The sequence below is a fragment of the Carassius auratus genome, chromosome 23, assembly GCF_003368295.1.
Source record: "Carassius auratus strain Wakin chromosome 23, ASM336829v1, whole genome shotgun sequence".
NCBI lineage: Eukaryota > Metazoa > Chordata > Actinopteri > Cypriniformes > Cyprinidae > Carassius > Carassius auratus.
Genome location: NC_039265.1, coordinates 8555998 through 8575094, shown reverse-complemented (window position 1 = coordinate 8575094; position 19097 = coordinate 8555998). Strand labels below are relative to the sequence as shown.

General features: G+C 34.5%; 2 protein-coding genes across 2 annotated transcripts; one reads left to right on the top strand and one right to left on the bottom strand.

The window, feature by feature from the left end:
• Positions 1–5345: 5345 nt before the first annotated feature.
• On the top strand, positions 5346–10183 carry cd40 (CD40 molecule, TNF receptor superfamily member 5). The gene is made up of 9 exons (XM_026199604.1): positions 5346–5514; positions 6403–6487; positions 6770–6892; positions 7205–7354; positions 7658–7748; positions 8382–8440; positions 8838–8927; positions 9052–9071; positions 9166–10183. The coding sequence occupies exons 1-9, from the start codon at positions 5485–5487 to the stop codon at positions 9379–9381; spliced, it is 864 nt and encodes a 287-aa protein (XP_026055389.1). The 5' UTR covers positions 5346–5484; the 3' UTR covers positions 9382–10183.
• Positions 10184–11845: 1662 nt separating this feature from the next.
• On the bottom strand, positions 11846–13857 carry irx7 (iroquois homeobox 7). The gene is made up of 2 exons (XM_026199603.1): positions 13651–13857; positions 11846–13470 (listed from the first exon to the last, which is right to left on the bottom strand). Exons 1-2 carry the CDS (start codon positions 13855–13857, stop codon positions 12736–12738), a joined length of 942 nt encoding a protein of 313 aa, XP_026055388.1. The 3' UTR covers positions 11846–12735.
• Positions 13858–19097: the final 5240 nt, after the last annotated feature.

Sequence of the window (19097 nt, the reverse complement as noted above, 5' to 3'; positions counted from 1 at the left end):
ATTTTTTCAACATTGAAAGCTGAGTGAATGTCATATTCACAAAAAATCTAAAAAACATAAATAAATTAAAAGAGAGAGCGAGAGATTCTATATTCTTTATTAAAAATAAAAGAAAGAAAATTAATCCTAAAATAATCATATCCTAAATATAAGGTCCTAAGAATAATCATCATTTTCTTTAAGCAAAATATTATTTCTTATTTTTCTTTTGATTTTGGGGTTAAATGAACCTGGAAATTTCTTATCAGGTTTAATGACATTAACTTCCCCTCACTCTCTGCAGTTTAATTAGTCAATAATCAACTGCATTTTATCAAAATGTAGGTTTGGTGCTCCAATCAGTGCTAATAGTCGTTACTAGTCTTAAATTATAATATTCAAGTAATAATGTGGTGCTAAAACAGGAATAAATCATTGCATACTGCTTCTGTACATACATCAGATGTGCTCTAAAGTATACTGCACTACTTTTACAATGTTAAAATTAGACACCTAACCTGCGTCATAATGTGAATACTATCCACCCTATGTGTCCTAAATATTATTGAAAATCACTTATATCACATATAATTTAGGATGGATAGAATGCACATTGGGACGCATGTTACAGTAAATATACTTATCATATTCAATACTGTAAACGAGCACAAGATGGCGAAGTTTTACCTGTAACACACATTCTTCCATATTCTTATATTCTTACAAGCCAGTTTCTTTAAATGCAGCTTAAATGAAGACGGAAAACTGAAAAATAAAATAATACACCTCCACCCTTTACCTGACTGTTTGTTTAAGCATTATGTATGCAGGGTTGCCAACTCTCACGCACTTGGCGTCAGACACGCTTCCAGGCTCTGTCACGCGCTCTCACGCTGCCCGCGTAAATCTCACGCAAAGCGACAACCCTGCCCGCGGTATGAAACACAGTCATAGCTTCGTTTTTTATCCAAAGCGCTCTCCAAACAAACCAGCGTTGACAATACCTTTGAATGGGTGTAAGTTAAATAGACTACAGCTCCATCAAACAGGAATTACTTGCAGCAATTTTTGGTAAACATTACAGCATATTATGCATTGATTATTAAGTCGATGGCATTTACAGTATCATTTTATTCTGGAGAGTGATGGAGAGGCAACATTAGTATGGTTTCCTTAACCCTCAGGTATTGCTTACTTATAATGTGACCATACAAGCTTAACTATTTTTTCAGTTAAATAATATTAATTTAATATTTTAAAGAGATATTAAATACTATTTGTGCAATTATGATATTTTTCTAATATAACAATTAGTGTAGAAAGGTTAAAATAGGAAGGTTCTAAATTCCTGTGCAAATTAGAGTCATTTTGTGGTCAGGTAAAACAAATAATTTTAATTTGTAATGCCATGATTTAGTCCCTATCTGTATGGCTCTTTAGTCTTTACTAAATATATCTAGAAAACTGCAGGTCATACTTGCTTAATTTTTTTAAAGTTCTTAATTTCAATACATATTTAGACAAATTTAAACACTGGAGTTTTAAATAAGACATTTAAAAAGTTAATAACTTAAGCCTACATCCTTTTTAATAATGATTGCATAATTACACACAATGAATGCAAGCAAATACACAGTTTAAACCAAGTAACTGATATTGAATCCAAATCGAAGCCATACACCCCTCCCCTCCTGATTGAAAGCAATGGTCCATATCTCTGTGGCAATGCCCAGACAACCACCCTAACATTGCGTACATTTGTGAAAATGATTTTTAATTGTGAACTATTAACTTCAATAGTTTGGCAAACTATGGAACGGACACTTAATTTGGGGAACAGATTAGTATTTTAATTTCCCAAATTAATTTCCCTTAAACTTTTTTTTTCATACATTTAACAACCACATTAAGACTAAACAAAACAAAATTCAGAGAACAAACTAAGTTTAAAGGTTGTGTTCTTAGCAATCCCTCAACACCTAAAAACACCCAAACATATTCATATGAAGGTGTCAATTAACACCTAAAATAGCCTATATTCGTGAAAAAGTGACAGACTGAGAAAAGGAAGCGTTACATCCTATTTAATTTGCTAGTAGTCTAGTGTTTAGTTTAGTGAGTTCTCTCACAAACAGCAAAGCAGATGTATTTTTTATTCTGGTGTTTTTGCAGAATTTGTCATATAACTTTTGCATACTTGTCAATTATTGCACTTTGAACACACAGGCCTACAGACTTTAATACAACAAGCCCCCGAGACTGAACAGTGTCTTGAAAAATAAAAGCTTTTTTTTTTTTTTTTTTTTACTGACGTGGGAAATGTGACGTCCATATTCTCTGAACCGTTCCTCTTGGGACTGAAGGGTTTTTCACTAGAACCTTTAATTACAGTATGCCATGCCTCAAATCATTCTCAGATAGAATACCTTGTGAGGAAGTGAGAGACAATCGGCTTTATGTTTTAAAAATCGAAGTCTGTCTGAAGTTCCTGAATCCAGACGTCATTCTGTTGGAATCTGGCCAATTTATTCCCTTCCACGGTATGTCCCTAAAAGTACTCATGCATGTATATTCCAAAACAACTTCCTTGTAAAGTGGGGATTTCCTCATGCTGTCAGTTGACAGCAGACCTGGGTTTTTTTTTTTTTCATAGGGGAGAGCCCTTTAGCAGGGGTGGGATTCACCTGCGGCTGTAAAACTCTCAAGTTACATTCTGTTTTGCCCTTCTGTTCTCACAGTGGCGAAATGTGTGAACTGTGTAAATTCATGCTGCCATTGTATCAACATTATTTTTTCATGAGCTGTTTTGCTATCACTATTTTATCTATCCTATAGGCTATTGTTTTATATTATATATCAATAGAACTATATAAGTGTATAGTATTATTTATTATGCTTTTTATTTATATTACATTTATTCTTTTAGCTGACGCTTTTATCCAATGTGACTTACCATTGCTATATATGTCAAAGGTCACACGCCACTGGAGCAACTAGGGGTTAAGTGTCTTGCTCAGGGACACATTGGTGTCTCACAGTGGATTCAAACCCGGGTCTCTCACACCAAAGGCATGTGTCTTATCCACTGCTCCAATACTTTTTATTGTATTATTTCAGCATCATTTTATGCTATATAATACTTCATATTATTTATATTATTTATACGGGTGCATCTCAAATTAGAAATTCATGGAAAAGTTCATTTATTTCAGTAATTCAACTCAAATTGTGAAACTTGTGTATTAAATAAATTCAGTGCACACAGAATGAAGTAGTTTAATTCTTTGGTTCTTGTAATTGTGATGATTTTGGCTCGCATTTAACAAAAACCCACCAATTCACTATCTCAACAAATTAGAATACTTCATAAGAGCAATAAAAAATCTGGAAAGTATGTTAATTTACTGTACATGTACATGTACTCAGTACTTGGTGCGGGCTCCTTTTGCTCCTTTAATTACTTCCTCAGTTCAGCATGGCATGGAGGTGATGGATTTGTGGTGTTATGGAAGCCCAGGTTTCTTTGACAGTGGACTTCAGCTCATCTGCATTTTTTTGGTCTCATTTCTCATTTTCCTCTTGACAATATCTTATAGATTTTGTATGGGGTTCAGGGCTGGTGAGTTTGCTGGCCAGTCAAGCACACCAACACCAATGAAATTTAACCAACTTTTGGTGCTTTTGGCAGTGTGGGCAGGTGCCAAATCCTGCTGGAAAAATGAAATCAACATCTTTAAAAAGCTGTTCAGCAGAAGGCAAATTTCTTGGTAAATGGGTGCAGTGACTTTGGTTTTCAAAAAAACACAATGGACCAACACCAGCAGATGACATTGCACCCCAAATCATCACAGACTGTCGAAACTTAACACTGGACTTCAAGCAACTTGTGCTATGAGCTTCTCCAACCTTCCTCCAGACTCGAGTACCTTGGTTTCCAAATGATATACAAAATTTGCTCTCATCTGAAAAGAGGACTTTGGACCACTGGGCAACAGTCCAGTTATTATTCTTCTCAGCCCAGGTTAGATGCCTCTGACATGGTCTGTGGTTCAGGAGTGGCTTAACAAGAGGAATACAACAACTCTAGCCAAATTCCTTGACACGTCTGTATGCCTTGACTCCAGAATCAGTCCATTCCTTGTGAAGTTCACTCAAATTCTTGAATCGATTTTGCTTGACAACTCTCATAAAGCTGCAGTTATCTTGGTTGATTGTGCATCTTTTTCTTCAACACTTTTTCCTCCCACTCAACATTCTGTTAAAATGTTTGGATACAGCACTCCGTGAACAGCCAGATTCTTTGGTAATGACCTTTGTGAAGGGTGTCAATGATTGTCTTCTGGAAAGCTTTCAGATCGGCAGTCTTCCCCATGACTGTGTAGCCTCAACCAAACTGAGAAACCATTTTGAAGGCTCATGAAACCTTTGCAGGTGTGTTGAGTTGATTAGCTGATTGGCATGTCACCATATTCTAATTTTCTTAAGATAGTGAATTGTTGGGTTTTGTTAAATGTGAGCTAAAATCATCACAATTAAAATAATTAAACACTTATACTTCAGTCTGTTCGTATTTAATTTATTTAATACACAAGTTTTACAATTTGAGTTAAATTACTGAAATAAATGAACTTATCTAATTTATGGAGATTCACCTGTATACTGCAGTACACATTTACCCCAAAATTAATTGTCTCTTATTATAAAACATCAATTTATTGATTTATTTAATTTAATTGTGTGTTCGAAAGCACTGCAAACATCACTGCACTGCTACCAACACTAAATGTTTACATTGCCTCCAAAATGCAAAAGTAAAAAGTACAAAATGCAATGGCAGGCCTTAGTGCTCAGAATCTTTCTGCTTTAGTCACACAGTGTAGTCCATTCAGTAGATGAACTAGGATTTTCTGTTTTGCTAATGATGCTAAGGTGATATTTAATCCGCCAAGTACGTAAGTAAATAAATGTCACTTGCAAATAAGAGGTAAACGTTTCGTCACTGCTGACATCACTCAATAGGGTTTGTGTTCTGAAGGAAGTGAAAGTCGAGCTGGGAAGTTCTGCCTGTTTGAGTCACGTTGTCATGGAATAAGACTGAGAGACAAACCAATTCCATGTTATTATCTGGGTATTTTCTCAAACTAAATTATGATGTATATATTAGATTAGGCTATATGAATTAAAATTATATTAATTATTATTTTAGGCAACTTAAAAAAAAAAACTCGAAAAGTGAAATAATTCTTAAAAATGTAATACTTTTACACTTTTATCATGAATTAGCCTATCAATATCATTAATAATACGTCTTTAAAGTTTCAACTCTCTCTTCTTGGAAATGGGAAGCAGCACGTCATATTGTAGGCGGGTCTGCGGGAAGAAATTTCCCCATTGTTCGCTTCGCGCCTGTCAAGCGTTTAAGACCTCTAGCAGACGGTTTAGTGTCTTATTTGTTTGTGAGACATCAACAGCTGGTTACAAGGATCGGTTATTACAGATATAGCAATGAGGACAGCTTTCATTCCTTGGGTGCTGGTAAGTGATGTATTTTACGCTTGAGTAACGCTTTGTGCGTGCATGTTAACTAGGCTACACATTAAAATGAATGGTGGTTATTATTGAACTTGCTAATATTCAGTGTAACAATGAATCAGTTTCTATTTTTCATGTGCTGCATTTAGAACTCTTAGATTGTCGTTGTTATTAAAACAGCGACTCGTGTGTTAGCGTTACTTTCGCTTTCGAGTTTCGAGAATACTGGTCTTGGAGAAGCATTTAAAGTGTCTGGGTCTTATACACATATAAAAACATTTGCGTCGTCTGGTTGTTTAATAGTCATTTAATGCACTATTGTAAGGTTGCAGCCTTCTGTATTGAAAAGCGGTCATTCCGGGTGGGGATCTCGGGGACTTTCCGCATTGTTTTTGTAACGTTAATAAAGTGGTTTCGTTTTCAAGTTTGCCCAGTGTTTCTGTTTGGAGGTCTAAGGGACCGCATGCCCACTTAAATAACTCAAGAACATGCTTACATGTAAATATATGCTCAGTTCAATAAAGCTTATGACCACCCTTACGAAAATTAATCATGGTTTTACTACAAATAAAAACAAAAACCCATGGTTAGTTAAACCATGGTATTTATAGTAAATCTGTGTTTATACCATTTAGTCTGAAAACCACGGGTTACTACAGTTTTACTATAATAAAACCATGGTTATTTTTCGTTAGGGCAATTCAGATTATTGTCCAATTACAAGAAAACAAATTGACAAAAAGATTGAATCCAAGATCTGGTGATAATATGCCATACTTAAAGATTAACAAGCAATTTTGTACCAGGAACACCAATTAGGGGAAGGATTTTCAGCACAACACAAGGGTTAATATTCTTCATGATGTTCTTTATGTATTTACCCTTTGACAGGTCACACTGGTGCACCTCGTGTCATGTTGTGAGATGGGAACACATTATATGAAGGATGAAAAATGCTGTAAGATGTGTGGACCAGGTATGTTGACGAACTGTGTAGCGTGTCAGGAAACTGATATAGTCTAGATAGAGGAAGTATCAGCATGTAGCCTCTACTTCCTTGTTTTCTATAAAAATACACATGAATAGTCTACAGTACCATATTGTTTTTATTGCCTTAAATTGCCTTAGTTTTAATAGTTTATATTGTTTTACATAAAAAAAAATAAAAACAATAGCATCATGTTTTGCTTACTTGTAGCCCTAATATATGAATCTCTTAGTCTAATCAGAGCGGGTAGTTACTGTGATTGTGTCACAGGTAAGAGGATGTTGGTGGATGATAACTGCGAGGACCCTCGCTGTCAGGACTGCCAAGACGGAGAGTATCAAAGTGGCTTCACAATCAAAACCACATGTGAGCGCCAGCCCAGCTGTGACCCTAGTGAGTGTCCACTAGTTTAACTTTTTTATTTTTTTTTTACACAATTTGTTTAGATTAATGTATCTATATTTTTAGACAGTTGCACCTATTTTAGCATACTAGCAATATCTATAAATATGAATAATTAATTGTTTAAAGAACTATTAATCTTAGTATAAATCTTTAGTATAAATTAATCAGGATTTTTAAATTATAAATAAAAGCAGCTACCAAGTGAATAAATGTAATTGGAAGATCTCCGTGAAGTTACTCTTTATTTATTTTTTTCTCTTGATTTTCTTTTTTTAATTTTAATTTTCATTCAATTTTCAGATTTGCATTTTCTGCCACAAAATAAACCCAGCAAGACGGAGCTAAGCAAATGTCAGTGTGAAATTGGATACTACTGTACACAATCTGATGACTGCGACACGTGTATAAAACATACAGTTTGCAAGCCAGGACAGAGAGTTTTCAAAAAAGGTTTGTTCTGTCAGATTTGAATGTAAAACTACTTTTTCATGTTGATTCTGTTCTAATTTGTACCGTTACATTCTTATTAAAAAATGAATCATAATATCATGTCACAAAATATAATTTTAAATGTGTTGTAATGAATTTACAATCATGGTACTTCTCTAATTGGCCAAAGACACTTGAAAGAAGCTGAATGGTGTGGTATAGCTAGTGGTTAAATGAAAGCTTGTAGGTTCAGACCCTGTGCATACACTTAATTTACACTGAATACACACAAGAGTTTCATCTTGTTACTCTTTATTTTGACAGGTGCATCATTTAGTGATACTGTGTGTAAGCCATGTGAAAATGGAACATTCTCCACCAGTGATTCTTCTGACACCTGCATGAAATGGAGCGAGTATGAAAAAGGCTTCTGATATTAAGTCCCTTTGTTCTCAAACTTTCCTCCAGGAATGTTAATAGAATCAATTAAAGTTATCTGGCCATTAATAACCTTCCCAAAATGGTAGCACAAAAACACTGTTTATACATCATTCATGAAATGTTTTAATGAAACATTAGTGCTTGGGCTTGGGTCCAACGTTTAAAAAAAAAATGTCCCTACCTTCTAGTTTCAGATGGTTCAGAGAACATTCAAAAAGTAGCATTCCCATAATGATTCCAAAATTATAAAATTGAATGTTCAATTAATGTTTCCTTTAACTTTCACATAATCAAGTGTTTTTTAAAACATTAAAAACTGGATGTTTTGAACTTTCTGAAAACATATAGAAACCGCTTTTTAATAGCATAATGGGAATATCTACCTAAATATTGTTAGAACAGATTTTTTTTTTTCTGCAATGTTGAGTGTGAAACAATTGGGTAACGTCATTGTTGCCCAAAAAAAGAATATATCTCTGCCTGATCTAAATTTATTTTTAACCTAATGCAATCTGGTTGATTCAGTCATTCTGAATGCAATAACAGAAATAATTCCCTGAAGTCTTTATATAAAACTTCCTGTTCTGTTCTGTTTTTTCCCCTCTAGATGTGAATCTGGATATTATCAAAAAACTCCTGGCAATTCGACCTCAGATCGGACCTGTGGTGAGTACACTGTTAAAAGTGCTTTCAGTCATTTGCAATCTTTGCCCGAAGTCAGTATGAATCTTAAATAGTCAGTGGAATGGAAATTGTTGTTGATTTGATAGCTCTTAATGTGGACTAAGTCTACAGACTTAAATTAAATTAAATTAAATTAAATTAAAAATATATAAAATACTTTATTTAAGCATTGAAAGTACATTAGTAAAATTGGAGAATTGTGTGGGCAGATTTTAGTTCCTGTATAGCTAAACTGGTGTGTTCACTTCTGAGAATAAACTTAAAAGATGGCTTTTTTCGCAAGAAGTACTGAAATGTTGTCAGTAGTAATGTTCTGATTTCCCATACTATTAGAAACGATGAAGATTGTCATCCGAATTTGTTGTGTGTTTTGTTTCAGTGGCTGGTACAAACATTTACATCATTCTCCTTGGGGTGGGAGTTTTTCTGATAATCGTCGCAATTGTCGTATTCGTTTTCATAAAAAAAAGTAAGTGCTGCAACCTACTGATGATCTAATTCATGTATCTACAATATCTCACAATCAATTCCTATGCACTGAAGTGCTCATACTCCAGCTTTTTATCATTAACCGTGTTTTTACTTTCTTCTAGGAAAATCTGGATGTTATAAGGTAAATGTCTGGGTTTGCCATTCAGTCGCAAGCAACAAAGGAAAGCAAAATTCTCCTGTTTAGAATTGAATGATAACGGTTATTTTGTTTTTAGTTCCCCAAAAAAACCATAGAGGTCTTAACACATGGAGAACCTGAAGATGTGGAGAAAGCATACCAACCACTAAATCAACAGCCTCAGGAGGACATTGACCACAGCGTACCTGTGAGCCCCACGCTAAGTAACTTGACTGACAATGGAAATTTCGTGGCACAAGAGGATGGCAAACCCACTATTACCCCAACTACTGAATCAAATTCATTTTTGTAGAGCACAGTCTTCTGCAACGCGTTACAACCTTCTATATACTGTATATACAGCATTACACTATAAAGCACTGCTTTACTCTTAATGTCTTCTTGTAATGTCTTACAAGATCAGTGTTCCCAGTTTCATTAACACTGCAATGTGACTGTTACAATATGCTGAAAAGCATTACAATAAAATGTGTTTAAAATGAAAAGCCATCAAATCTAATTAGAAGCAAACCAAAATGCAAACAGTGATGGATTCTAGTGAAGCTGGCTTCTTGCTTTCCATGGACACGTGCTACTGACACTTATTCTAAAAGAGTGGAGAAATAAAGAAGCATTTCTGAGGAGATTTTCTGTCACATCAGCTGTAGTCTGCTATTTAAAAAAAAATGTGATGCAGAAAGACTGCACTGAACAAACACGCATGCATCTCAGGGTTATTGTTTGCTACTTAATATTTATGACTAAACACTTATTCTGTGTTTTCCAAAATGCTTAAATATAGAAGTTTTGAACATTCAAAAAATTTAAGTTGGGATTGAAAATAATGTGGTACAGAAGTAGTGTATGTTATTATTATTATGTTTTCAAAATGATGTATATGTTTTTTTTTTTTATGCTGCTGTCTTTGAACTGTCATTTCAACTGTTAAGTGTTGTGAACTCAGGGTTGCTTGCATTTTGTGTAAATATTTCCATCCAGTTTATTTTTTTACTTTTATATTTTATTATTAATTTTGTATTAATAATAATTTTGTACATATTACATAAATGGCTGATTCTCTGTACATATAAAAAAAGTTCCTGATTCACCATAAATAATTACCTGTCTATCACTATACGATTTCCTCTCGCTTCTTATGAGATGTGAAATGTCCTGGTGAGAAACTGATAAATCGCTCATGCATTGTGGGATACTCTGACTGTCCACCAGAGGCTGCCATTTCCATATTTGAGGTATTTTGTCATGAATCGATCTTAAAACTCATTTTTTGATCAAAGGAAAATCACAAGGTACACTATTTTTCTTGTTTTATCGTCCTTTGTTTATTAGAAAATGTATACATGAATACATAAATACATTTGGCATTATTATGAAGGTCCCATTTTTGTATATATCTTAACAAACACATCTAAAAGTATCTTGTTGAACTATAAATAAGGTCATGATGACCATATGCTCGGATCGAGAAGCCCATTGATGGCTGATTTATGCAATGTATCTCACGCCATTGTTCAACGCCTCAATCCTTATCTCAATATCACAGCCTTTTGCCTGTCATGTTTAGACTGGGATTACACATCATTTGGGCCACTGGAAGGGGGGCACGGAGGAGATTGTTGTGCCCAGTGTGTGTTAGCTGTGAATATGTGCTCGGAGGGCGGAGGGCGGGAGGTGCTCCTTTTTTGTACTCAGGGGTTTTCTCATTATCCTTGGATTAACAGGCCACAGGCCTTTGAATTTACATGGAGGCCATAGTGATTGGCAAGGAGGAGTTTTCCTTTTATCATTCCCTCTGCAGAGGGGAGGCCGCAAAAACAGAATATTGTCCCAAGGCCTAATCCCATTGGTGTGTTTGTGCCAGAGAGAGTTATAAAAGAAACCAAAGGATGCAAGATGTTTGATGCCCCATTCCTCGATGGAGCAGTTTATTTGACCTTTTTCTTTTATTATTATTTTATTTATTTGATCGTTTTAGTAGCAATAAAAAACGATGATTGGTGAAATATGCAAATTATTTTATTATTATTATTATTATTGCAAGTATTGTGATTTTTATATTCTAATAAATTGTTACATTTGTTTATTTTATTTGTTTGCCCTTTTTTGCATTAAAAGTAGTTTTATTCTATATTTAATTGTGAGTACCATGTTTATATATATATATATATATATATATATATATATATATATATATATATATATATATATATATATATATATATATATATGTATATATATATGTGTGTGTGTGTGTGTGTGTATAATAAATATATATAATATAATATATTTAATAAAATCAAATTTTTCCACGTTTGTTTTCAAGTTTTCTAATATTATTTTCAGTTTTTAACGTTTTTCATTTGACTTTTTTTTCAGTATAGGCTACTATTTATTTTCTCATAAGTCACTTTGTGCACTACTGATCCCATTTAAGCACTAAATGAGGGTAAAGGTAGAAGCCTCTGGCACTTTTCGTCTGTCAAGTCGTGACTAAACAAGAGAATAATCTTAATTATCACACTTTAAAACGGAACAATTCATGTCCTTAATCCGCGCTGCTTTGAATTGTTTTAACAGATCAGAGGCAGATATGCAAATCCCTTAATAGTGGCGTCCTCACTGATAACATGAAGCCTAAATCCAGCCTTGAAGTGAAACTCTGAGTCTTGATCTGTCTCCAAAATCTGAGAGCCCCTCTTAAATGACGTCAAGAATTATCATATATAAAGTTAGACAGTGAACTTGCATCCTTTCTTATTTTTTCGAGAGTGATCATGGATAGAGGAGTGACCATTGAACCGATAGATATCTGATTGGATGTGACTTTCGAACACATTACTGAAGCTTTAAAAAAATATGCCATGTTTTTTTTTGGGTTTTTTTGGCAGACAGCGAATGGCGAATATTCTGCATTATTTTTTTAAAGCCAATTACTGTCGAATTTGATTTACTAACAAAATTAAAATTTATTTTATAACTTTTATTAGGCCTATCTGTGGCCAGTTTTTTATTGGGTGAGGCGAGCCTTGGTATGCCTGCATCATGTTGATGCTTTAATTGCTTGTGTAAACAGCATAACTATCTGTATTATTTTTTATTTCGATTATTACATTTCATAAGGTTCATAATTGTTAAACGTTTAATTATGTTGCTGGTAACAAACACTTATTTAAATTAACTGAAATTTGAGACTTTTCGTAACTTATTGCTCTAATTAATGGGTCTTTAATTATGACTTTAAGAAACTACAGCATTGCAGCTGGAAATCAAGTGTAAGCTGTAACTAAACCTAAAAGCAAAACAATTAAACACGTTATTATTATTATTATTTAATAACAATTTCAACGCAACTCGTATACGAGTTATATGATTTAAACAAACCCTAAACCACTACCGAAGACTTTAACCATAACCATTGACCACAACTTTTCTTTTTTAATTTTTCAACGTTTTATTTTACCAAAAATAAGTCAGCAAGTAAATGCATTTATAATTTAAACAAAATATCTGTACAATATTTACACAATAGGTCTGCGCATCATTTGGGTGAAATCTTGTAGCCCATGCAAACTTCCACAACAAAACGTTCCCAATTGTTTTTAAAGTGCATCCAGAATTGAATCTATAGTGTCTTGGATTAACGGATTCATTGAGTTTGTTTGAGCAGGTCATGTGTGGAGAGGTTCACAGGCGAGTAGGATTCCCGTGAAGGCCACCCAGCCCACCACCTCCCGAAGTCTGGACTGTGGAGATGTTTCAGATCGCTGGGTTTCTTGACGATATCTGAAGTCGCGGTTTCCGCGAGAGACCAGATTTTAGGTTTCTGGACATCGACGTTTTGTTTACACACCTCGTTTTTGCTCTCACGCGACGTGTCAGACTTGTCACTTTCCTTTTGCTGATCCAGTCCTTCCGCTAAACGGCCCTCGACCGACTTTGACCCCGCGACATCCTCCTCATCGTCATCAACCGTTTGAGGATCGATTTCATCTTCATCCTCCGTGCCTTTCCTCAAAGACCCCTCCTCTTCGCTCTCACCCTCCTCTTCCTCGTCCTCCTCGTCGGACTTTCCTTTGGAGGCCCAGCTGACCCGGTTCTCTTTCTTCAGGCGGCGCCGGGCGTTGGCGAACCACGTGGACACCTGCGTGAGGCTCATTTTGGTGACGATGGCGAGCATGATCTTCTCACCTTTGGTGGGATATGGGTTTTTAAGGTGCTCGCTGAGCCAGGCCTTCAAAGCGCTGGTGCTCTCTCTGGTGGCCACTTTGGTGACCCTACTCGGGTCATCAGCTGGCATGGGACGATATGGAGAGTAATAGGGTCCTCCACGTCCGAGGAGAGCTTGATACGGAGATGCAGCCTTCAGGTCATAGGAATTGCTCTGAAAGTAAGCAAGAGATTCGGTTTTAGATTATGAAATATATGCATATAAAGAATAATTTTTCAGTTTGTCGTGTTTTTTATTTCCCACATGCATAAGGCTATACCGTGTGTAGTACAAAATAAAATATTAAAATTTGCATATGCAATATATAATAATATAATACTTCAGAATACTTACAATGTGTGCCATGTGTCCGGGATGAGGATAAGGGATGAAACTGTACCCCGGTATTCCTGAGAAAGGTAAGGGAACCCCAGGCATTCCCACAAGATGTTGCGGTGGCTGTTGCATTCCGGGCGGACAGCCCAGTAATTGATATCCAGCGGGCATGCTGATGTTCCTGTCCATGAAGAAGTTTCCAAACCCCGTTGGAGAAGCAGGCATCCTTATTCCCTGAGCTCTGGTGTTTGAATGACACTCCCTCGAGTTCACGGGCGCTCTTTATAGGCGGAGCCGCGCCAGTGGGCGGTGCCATGGTGGTTGATTGACAGCTGTGATCGAAAAGCTTTCACTGGGGCTAAATCCCTTCAAAGGAGGATCTCGGTTGTTCCTTTTGACGGCATCTAAAAGTCTTTAAACTCACGACGCTTATCTTACGTTTATCCTGAAGAGTGGAAAATATTAGAGCTCCATTCGAAGAAAAATTCTTTTTTTTTTTTTTTCTTTTGGGAAATGCTCCTATATGAGATTTGTGATTATAACCATGAAATTTTATTAAACGATTTTATTAAAACCATGAAAGTAAGCTTCACGCAGAGAAATCACTTAAAATGTTATTTTACATTTAATATAGCCTATTTTGTTTTTGTTTTATTTGTTTTACTTAATCTTTATTGCATGTAAACACTTTAAATTGAATTGAATGTATATTTGCTCAGTATAGAGAAGCGATTGAAAACCGTCGGAACAGCTACAAATGTCGCACATTAACGTCTCAGAATAAACTTTTTTCCAACTTGCTGAGACTGTTTCATCTTTTTGTCTGAGCAAACCGATACAAGACACGACTTGACAAGCCATTATAAGAATTTGATTAGCAACACGGTGCAATGTGTGTCTGAGGCGTTCGAAAAAGCAAGAAAATATCTTGTATCTTGTAGATTAACACCGATCTGGAAACTTTAGGTTCTTTGATTTAAAATTAGATTTAGTGCAAGTAAAAAATATATATATATATATAGGCTCTATATATATATATATATATATATATATATATATATATATATATATATATATATATAATTGCAGATGTATTTAACTTGGGTTGCACGTTTGATTCATAGGTATAAAAAGTAGATTACATTTAATTCAATTTTAATAAAAAATTAAAAAAAATTAAAAATTAAATTTAGATTTTTTTAAATAGATAATATTTTCGTTAAACTTATTAAAAATACAAATTGTTTTATCAGATACAATTTTGTGTCTACTTCATTTACAAAGTATACATAAAAAAAAAGTTTAGCCTACACGTACATTTTTTTCTTTTGTTTTCTAATCCAATAGGCTAAACTAGTCTAAAAGCGAAATTATTTTTCTAATTTCATTTATAGTCTAAATCATTTCTGCACGGTTGCAAATGATTTTTTTTTTTCTCTCGGTTCCAAACGACCCTGGACTATGAATTAGTCTATTTGGTTTTATTGTTACCGAACATCAAACCTCTTTTAAAAGCGGATGACTTTGCTTTTGCCCACAACAAACTAGTAGGATACAATTGGCGTAATTAAATAGGTTAAAGCGAAACAGGTGTCGACTAATGTATATGGTAATTGCAGCATAACAGATGTTAATGTAGAGAGATACTCAGATAAGATTAGAATTCCTAAACATACATACCAATGCCCTGGAGAGAAAAGCACAGCAAACAACCCGATAGCAGGGGGTGCATGCTCTCTGACATTGGAAATACAAGTTTTTTGTTGAAACCTGCTCTTTAATCTGTTATCTAGTAAACAATGCTGGCATGCATTGTTTCCTAAAACTTTGATAGAGTCTCAGAATTAAGTTTAGATGCATCTTATGTATTATTTCAGTAGTGTATCTGATGAAAAGAAGTGTTACTTACCTTGATCTTTGTCATATATGTTCATAACCTTTTATTTGGAAATGTTTATTAAGATTTTGTATGGTGAGGTTGTGAAGGTGTGAGACGTTTAAGGGCTGACAGACGGACAGATGAGTTTGGAAGCAGGGTGGGGTTAAGATCCCTTAGGGCCAAGAGCAAATTTACTCACCTAGCACAATGGTAAAAACCGAGAGCAAAGAGCAAAGAGCAAAGCTTATGCTGCATCTCTAGAGATAAGCAGCTCAGGGCTGTGATTATTGTGTTCCTCACACACATTCAGCGTTCTCCTCTCTTTCCTCTCTTCTCACACACAATACAGGTGTACTCATGTCCTGACAGGTCCAGTTAAGACTGTTTGCTCATGCGATGCCAGTCATTTGCAGAGAGGAGAACAGTGGGAGATAGCAGACCGACATACTTCAGATAAGAGATGAGCTTTTCCAGTCTTTCACCACAGAGAAAGCAGAGAAATCAAGATTGGTGTGAGTGGAGATTTCTCCTGAGAGCTTAATTCAATTTTGTTTCACTCTACTGGAACTCCTCCCGTCAAAATCCTCATGGTTTGTGTTGTGGTTAACCAAACAGATCAACCAGATTAATCAATACAAATCAACAACTGCAGGATCAGAGAAAAAGATGCCGGTACTTACCAGCTTAGTGTTACTTCTTCACACCAAGGTCTGCTGGAATCCTCAAATCGTCATAAAATATGTTTACTGAAAAGATATTTTCATAGGTCATGATTAATCAATTGGACGATAAATAAATATAATTAATGGATACACTTATATACAGTTAGTTTGTATATAACAAATATGCATAGATAAAAATGCAATATATAAAAAATATGCACAAAACCTGGTTTTACTTTTTTTAGAAAATGGCTACTTTAAAATGGCTTAGAAAATAAAAGTAAATAAAATAAAGCAACCATGCAAATGCATGGTAATTAAAATAATAATAAACTAGATAAATAATCTCATAAATAAGCAAGACATACTCGAAATGGATATGACATACTCGAAATGGATATTAAAAATACAATTATGGTAAATAAAAAAGCTTATAAATAAATAAGCAAAAATGTGGCTTTAAGATATACCTTAAAATAGAAGTTAAAATAAAAAACAACTATTACTAATGAACTAAATAAACGGAAATAACATGCAAATGGATGGAATTATATATATATATTATATATATATATATATATATATATATATATATATATATATATATATATATATATATATATATATATAACCTATAAAGTGTCTGTTATATTAATTTTAATTTAATTTTAATTAATTTTATTAATGTAATTTAATAAATAACCATACAAATATACAGTAAATAAAAAGTAAAATAATCCAATTTATATATGGTAAAGAATTCTAATTTCAATTTACTTCATGGATATATATATATTATTTCTTTTCTTTTTTTTCTTTTTTTTTTTTTTTTGATGTTGTAGTCATAAAAAAATAAATCTGTAATAAATCAACTTCTCCAAGCTTGAATTAATAAACTATAAGAAATAAACCATAGTTTATACTGGTGAGGAAATATAAATCTTAAACATGTCCAGACAAAACCAGACTGGTCTGTCTAGGTACTCCAAAACTGAAAATTAAATCTGCATTTTACCCAAATGGAAATTTTGCAAATGTGAGGATCATCCATTGAGCGCAGTATGTGTGTCCTAATGAGTAGATAATGACAATGGGTAGAGGTGTGACTTCATTTAGCGCTCATCACATACCACTGAGCAGACAAAAGGCTTGAACATCTCATTAGAATGGCCAATAGTCAGGTGTCAATAAGATCTGTTAACAAAAGCATGAAGGGAATCCACAGAGAGTTTCACACCTTCCACATGTTAGTTTTTCTTTCTGGAAGTAGGTCCTTGTTAAGTCGTTTTGAGGCGAGAAGAGGTCAAATTTAATTAAACACTGTGAATCAAGAAAGAATAAAAAGAATAAAGAATAAAAGCTAAAAATGAATTATCACATTTATCTTTTACTAAATTATAATATAGAGGAATTTAGTCTAAAGAATCAAACTAATGAATAAAGCCAGATGTTACTTTAAGGAGCTATTTCCACCTAATATGAACTCTAGAAAAGACTTTCATTTTGTTTTTGTTTTTTATTGAGTTGTATTAAACATATTTGAATATTGACCTAAATAAAAGGTTTTAAGTCATTTGAATGTCATGAAGCACATTTTTCTAAGTTAAAAAACCTAAAGCAATTAAAATAAAGTTGTGTTTGTTGACTAAATTGGCCTTAATTCTTTTAAAATTCACCTTCCTTTTATGTGGGCCATTTCATTACAAGACAGGTCTCATTTTAAATGGCATGCGCTCATAAAAGTGTTGGTCTCCTAAAACAATGCTGTTGTTTTTAGCGTTCAAAACCTCATTTTGAGAGCTAATGAGCTATGCCAAGTCCACAGGCCCAAACAGAGGGAAGTTAGCTGAACGTGAATGTTATCAGTCTTTCCCACCTCCCCTCTATCAATCACCCCCTCCACTATCCATCTATCTTTTGTCATTTGTGTTATCAGCCCCACTCTATCACTCTTCTTTACAGAGAAGTGACATTGCAAGTACTCACCAATGGGAGGATGCCTTTGTTAGGGGTCTGGACCGGGCCCGCCCACTCCTCTTTCTCTTTTTGGGGTGTGATTTGATTGACAGCCCCCGCATGGGGTGAGTGACAGGTGGTGTTCGTTAGCCTGCGACAGGCGGCATGGTGGCTGGAGTTTGTGCTGTAGATTGGGGCCCATCTACATTAGCATCCTCGTGTGTGGTGGAGAATACAGAGCACTGCGTCCATACGGCCTCCAGATTCCTGCGACATGTTCTGCTGCTTGAACGAAAGACAGGGATGCTGCGAAAATAAGTGCAGAACAAGACAGTAACAAGAGAACACCCTCAGTTCAATGAACAGAAAGAGAGACAGACAGAAAAAATCTCAAATGTATTAAATAGGCTGATATAAATTTTATAAATAAAAAGGAGATGGATGGATGGATGGATGGATATGCATTTGGTAGATTAAATGTATTAGATAGATAGATAGATAGATAGATAGATAGATAGATAGATAGATAGATAGATAGATAGATAGATAGATAGATAGATAGATAGATGATAGATGGATAGATATGCATTTGGTAGATTAAATGTATTAGATAGATAGATAGATAGATAGATAGATAGATAGATAGATAGATAGATAGATAGATAGATAGATAGATAGATAGATAGATAGATAGATAGATAGATAGATAGATGGTTAGATGGATAGATGGATAGATATGCATTTGGTAGATTAAATGTATTAGATGGATGGATGGATGGATGGATAGATAGATATATAGATAGATGGATAGATGGATAGATGGATATATAGATAGATAGATATATAGATAGATAGATAGATAGATATGCATTTGGTAGATTAAATGTATTAGATGGATGGATGGATGGATGGATGGATGGATAGATAGATAGATAGATAGATAGATAGATAGATAGATAGATAGATAG

Bases quoted from the DNA above. Each gene is read 5' to 3' on its own strand.
- cd40 (XM_026199604.1), top strand. From the start codon at position 5,485: ATGAGGACAGCTTTCATTCCTTGGGTGCTG. The intron at 5,515-6,402 runs GTAAGTGATGTA...ACCCTTTGACAG, and splicing joins CTTTCATTCCTTGGGTGCTG to GTCACACTGGTGCACCTCGT. The intron at 7,355-7,657 runs GTTTGTTCTGTC...TTATTTTGACAG, and splicing joins ACAGAGAGTTTTCAAAAAAG to GTGCATCATTTAGTGATACT.
- irx7 (XM_026199603.1), bottom strand. From the start codon at position 13,857: ATGCCTGCTTCTCCAACGGGGTTTGGAAACTTCTTCATGGACAGGAAC. The intron at 13,471-13,650 runs GTAAGTATTCTG...GCTTACTTTCAG, and splicing joins CCGGACACATGGCACACATT to AGCAATTCCTATGACCTGAA.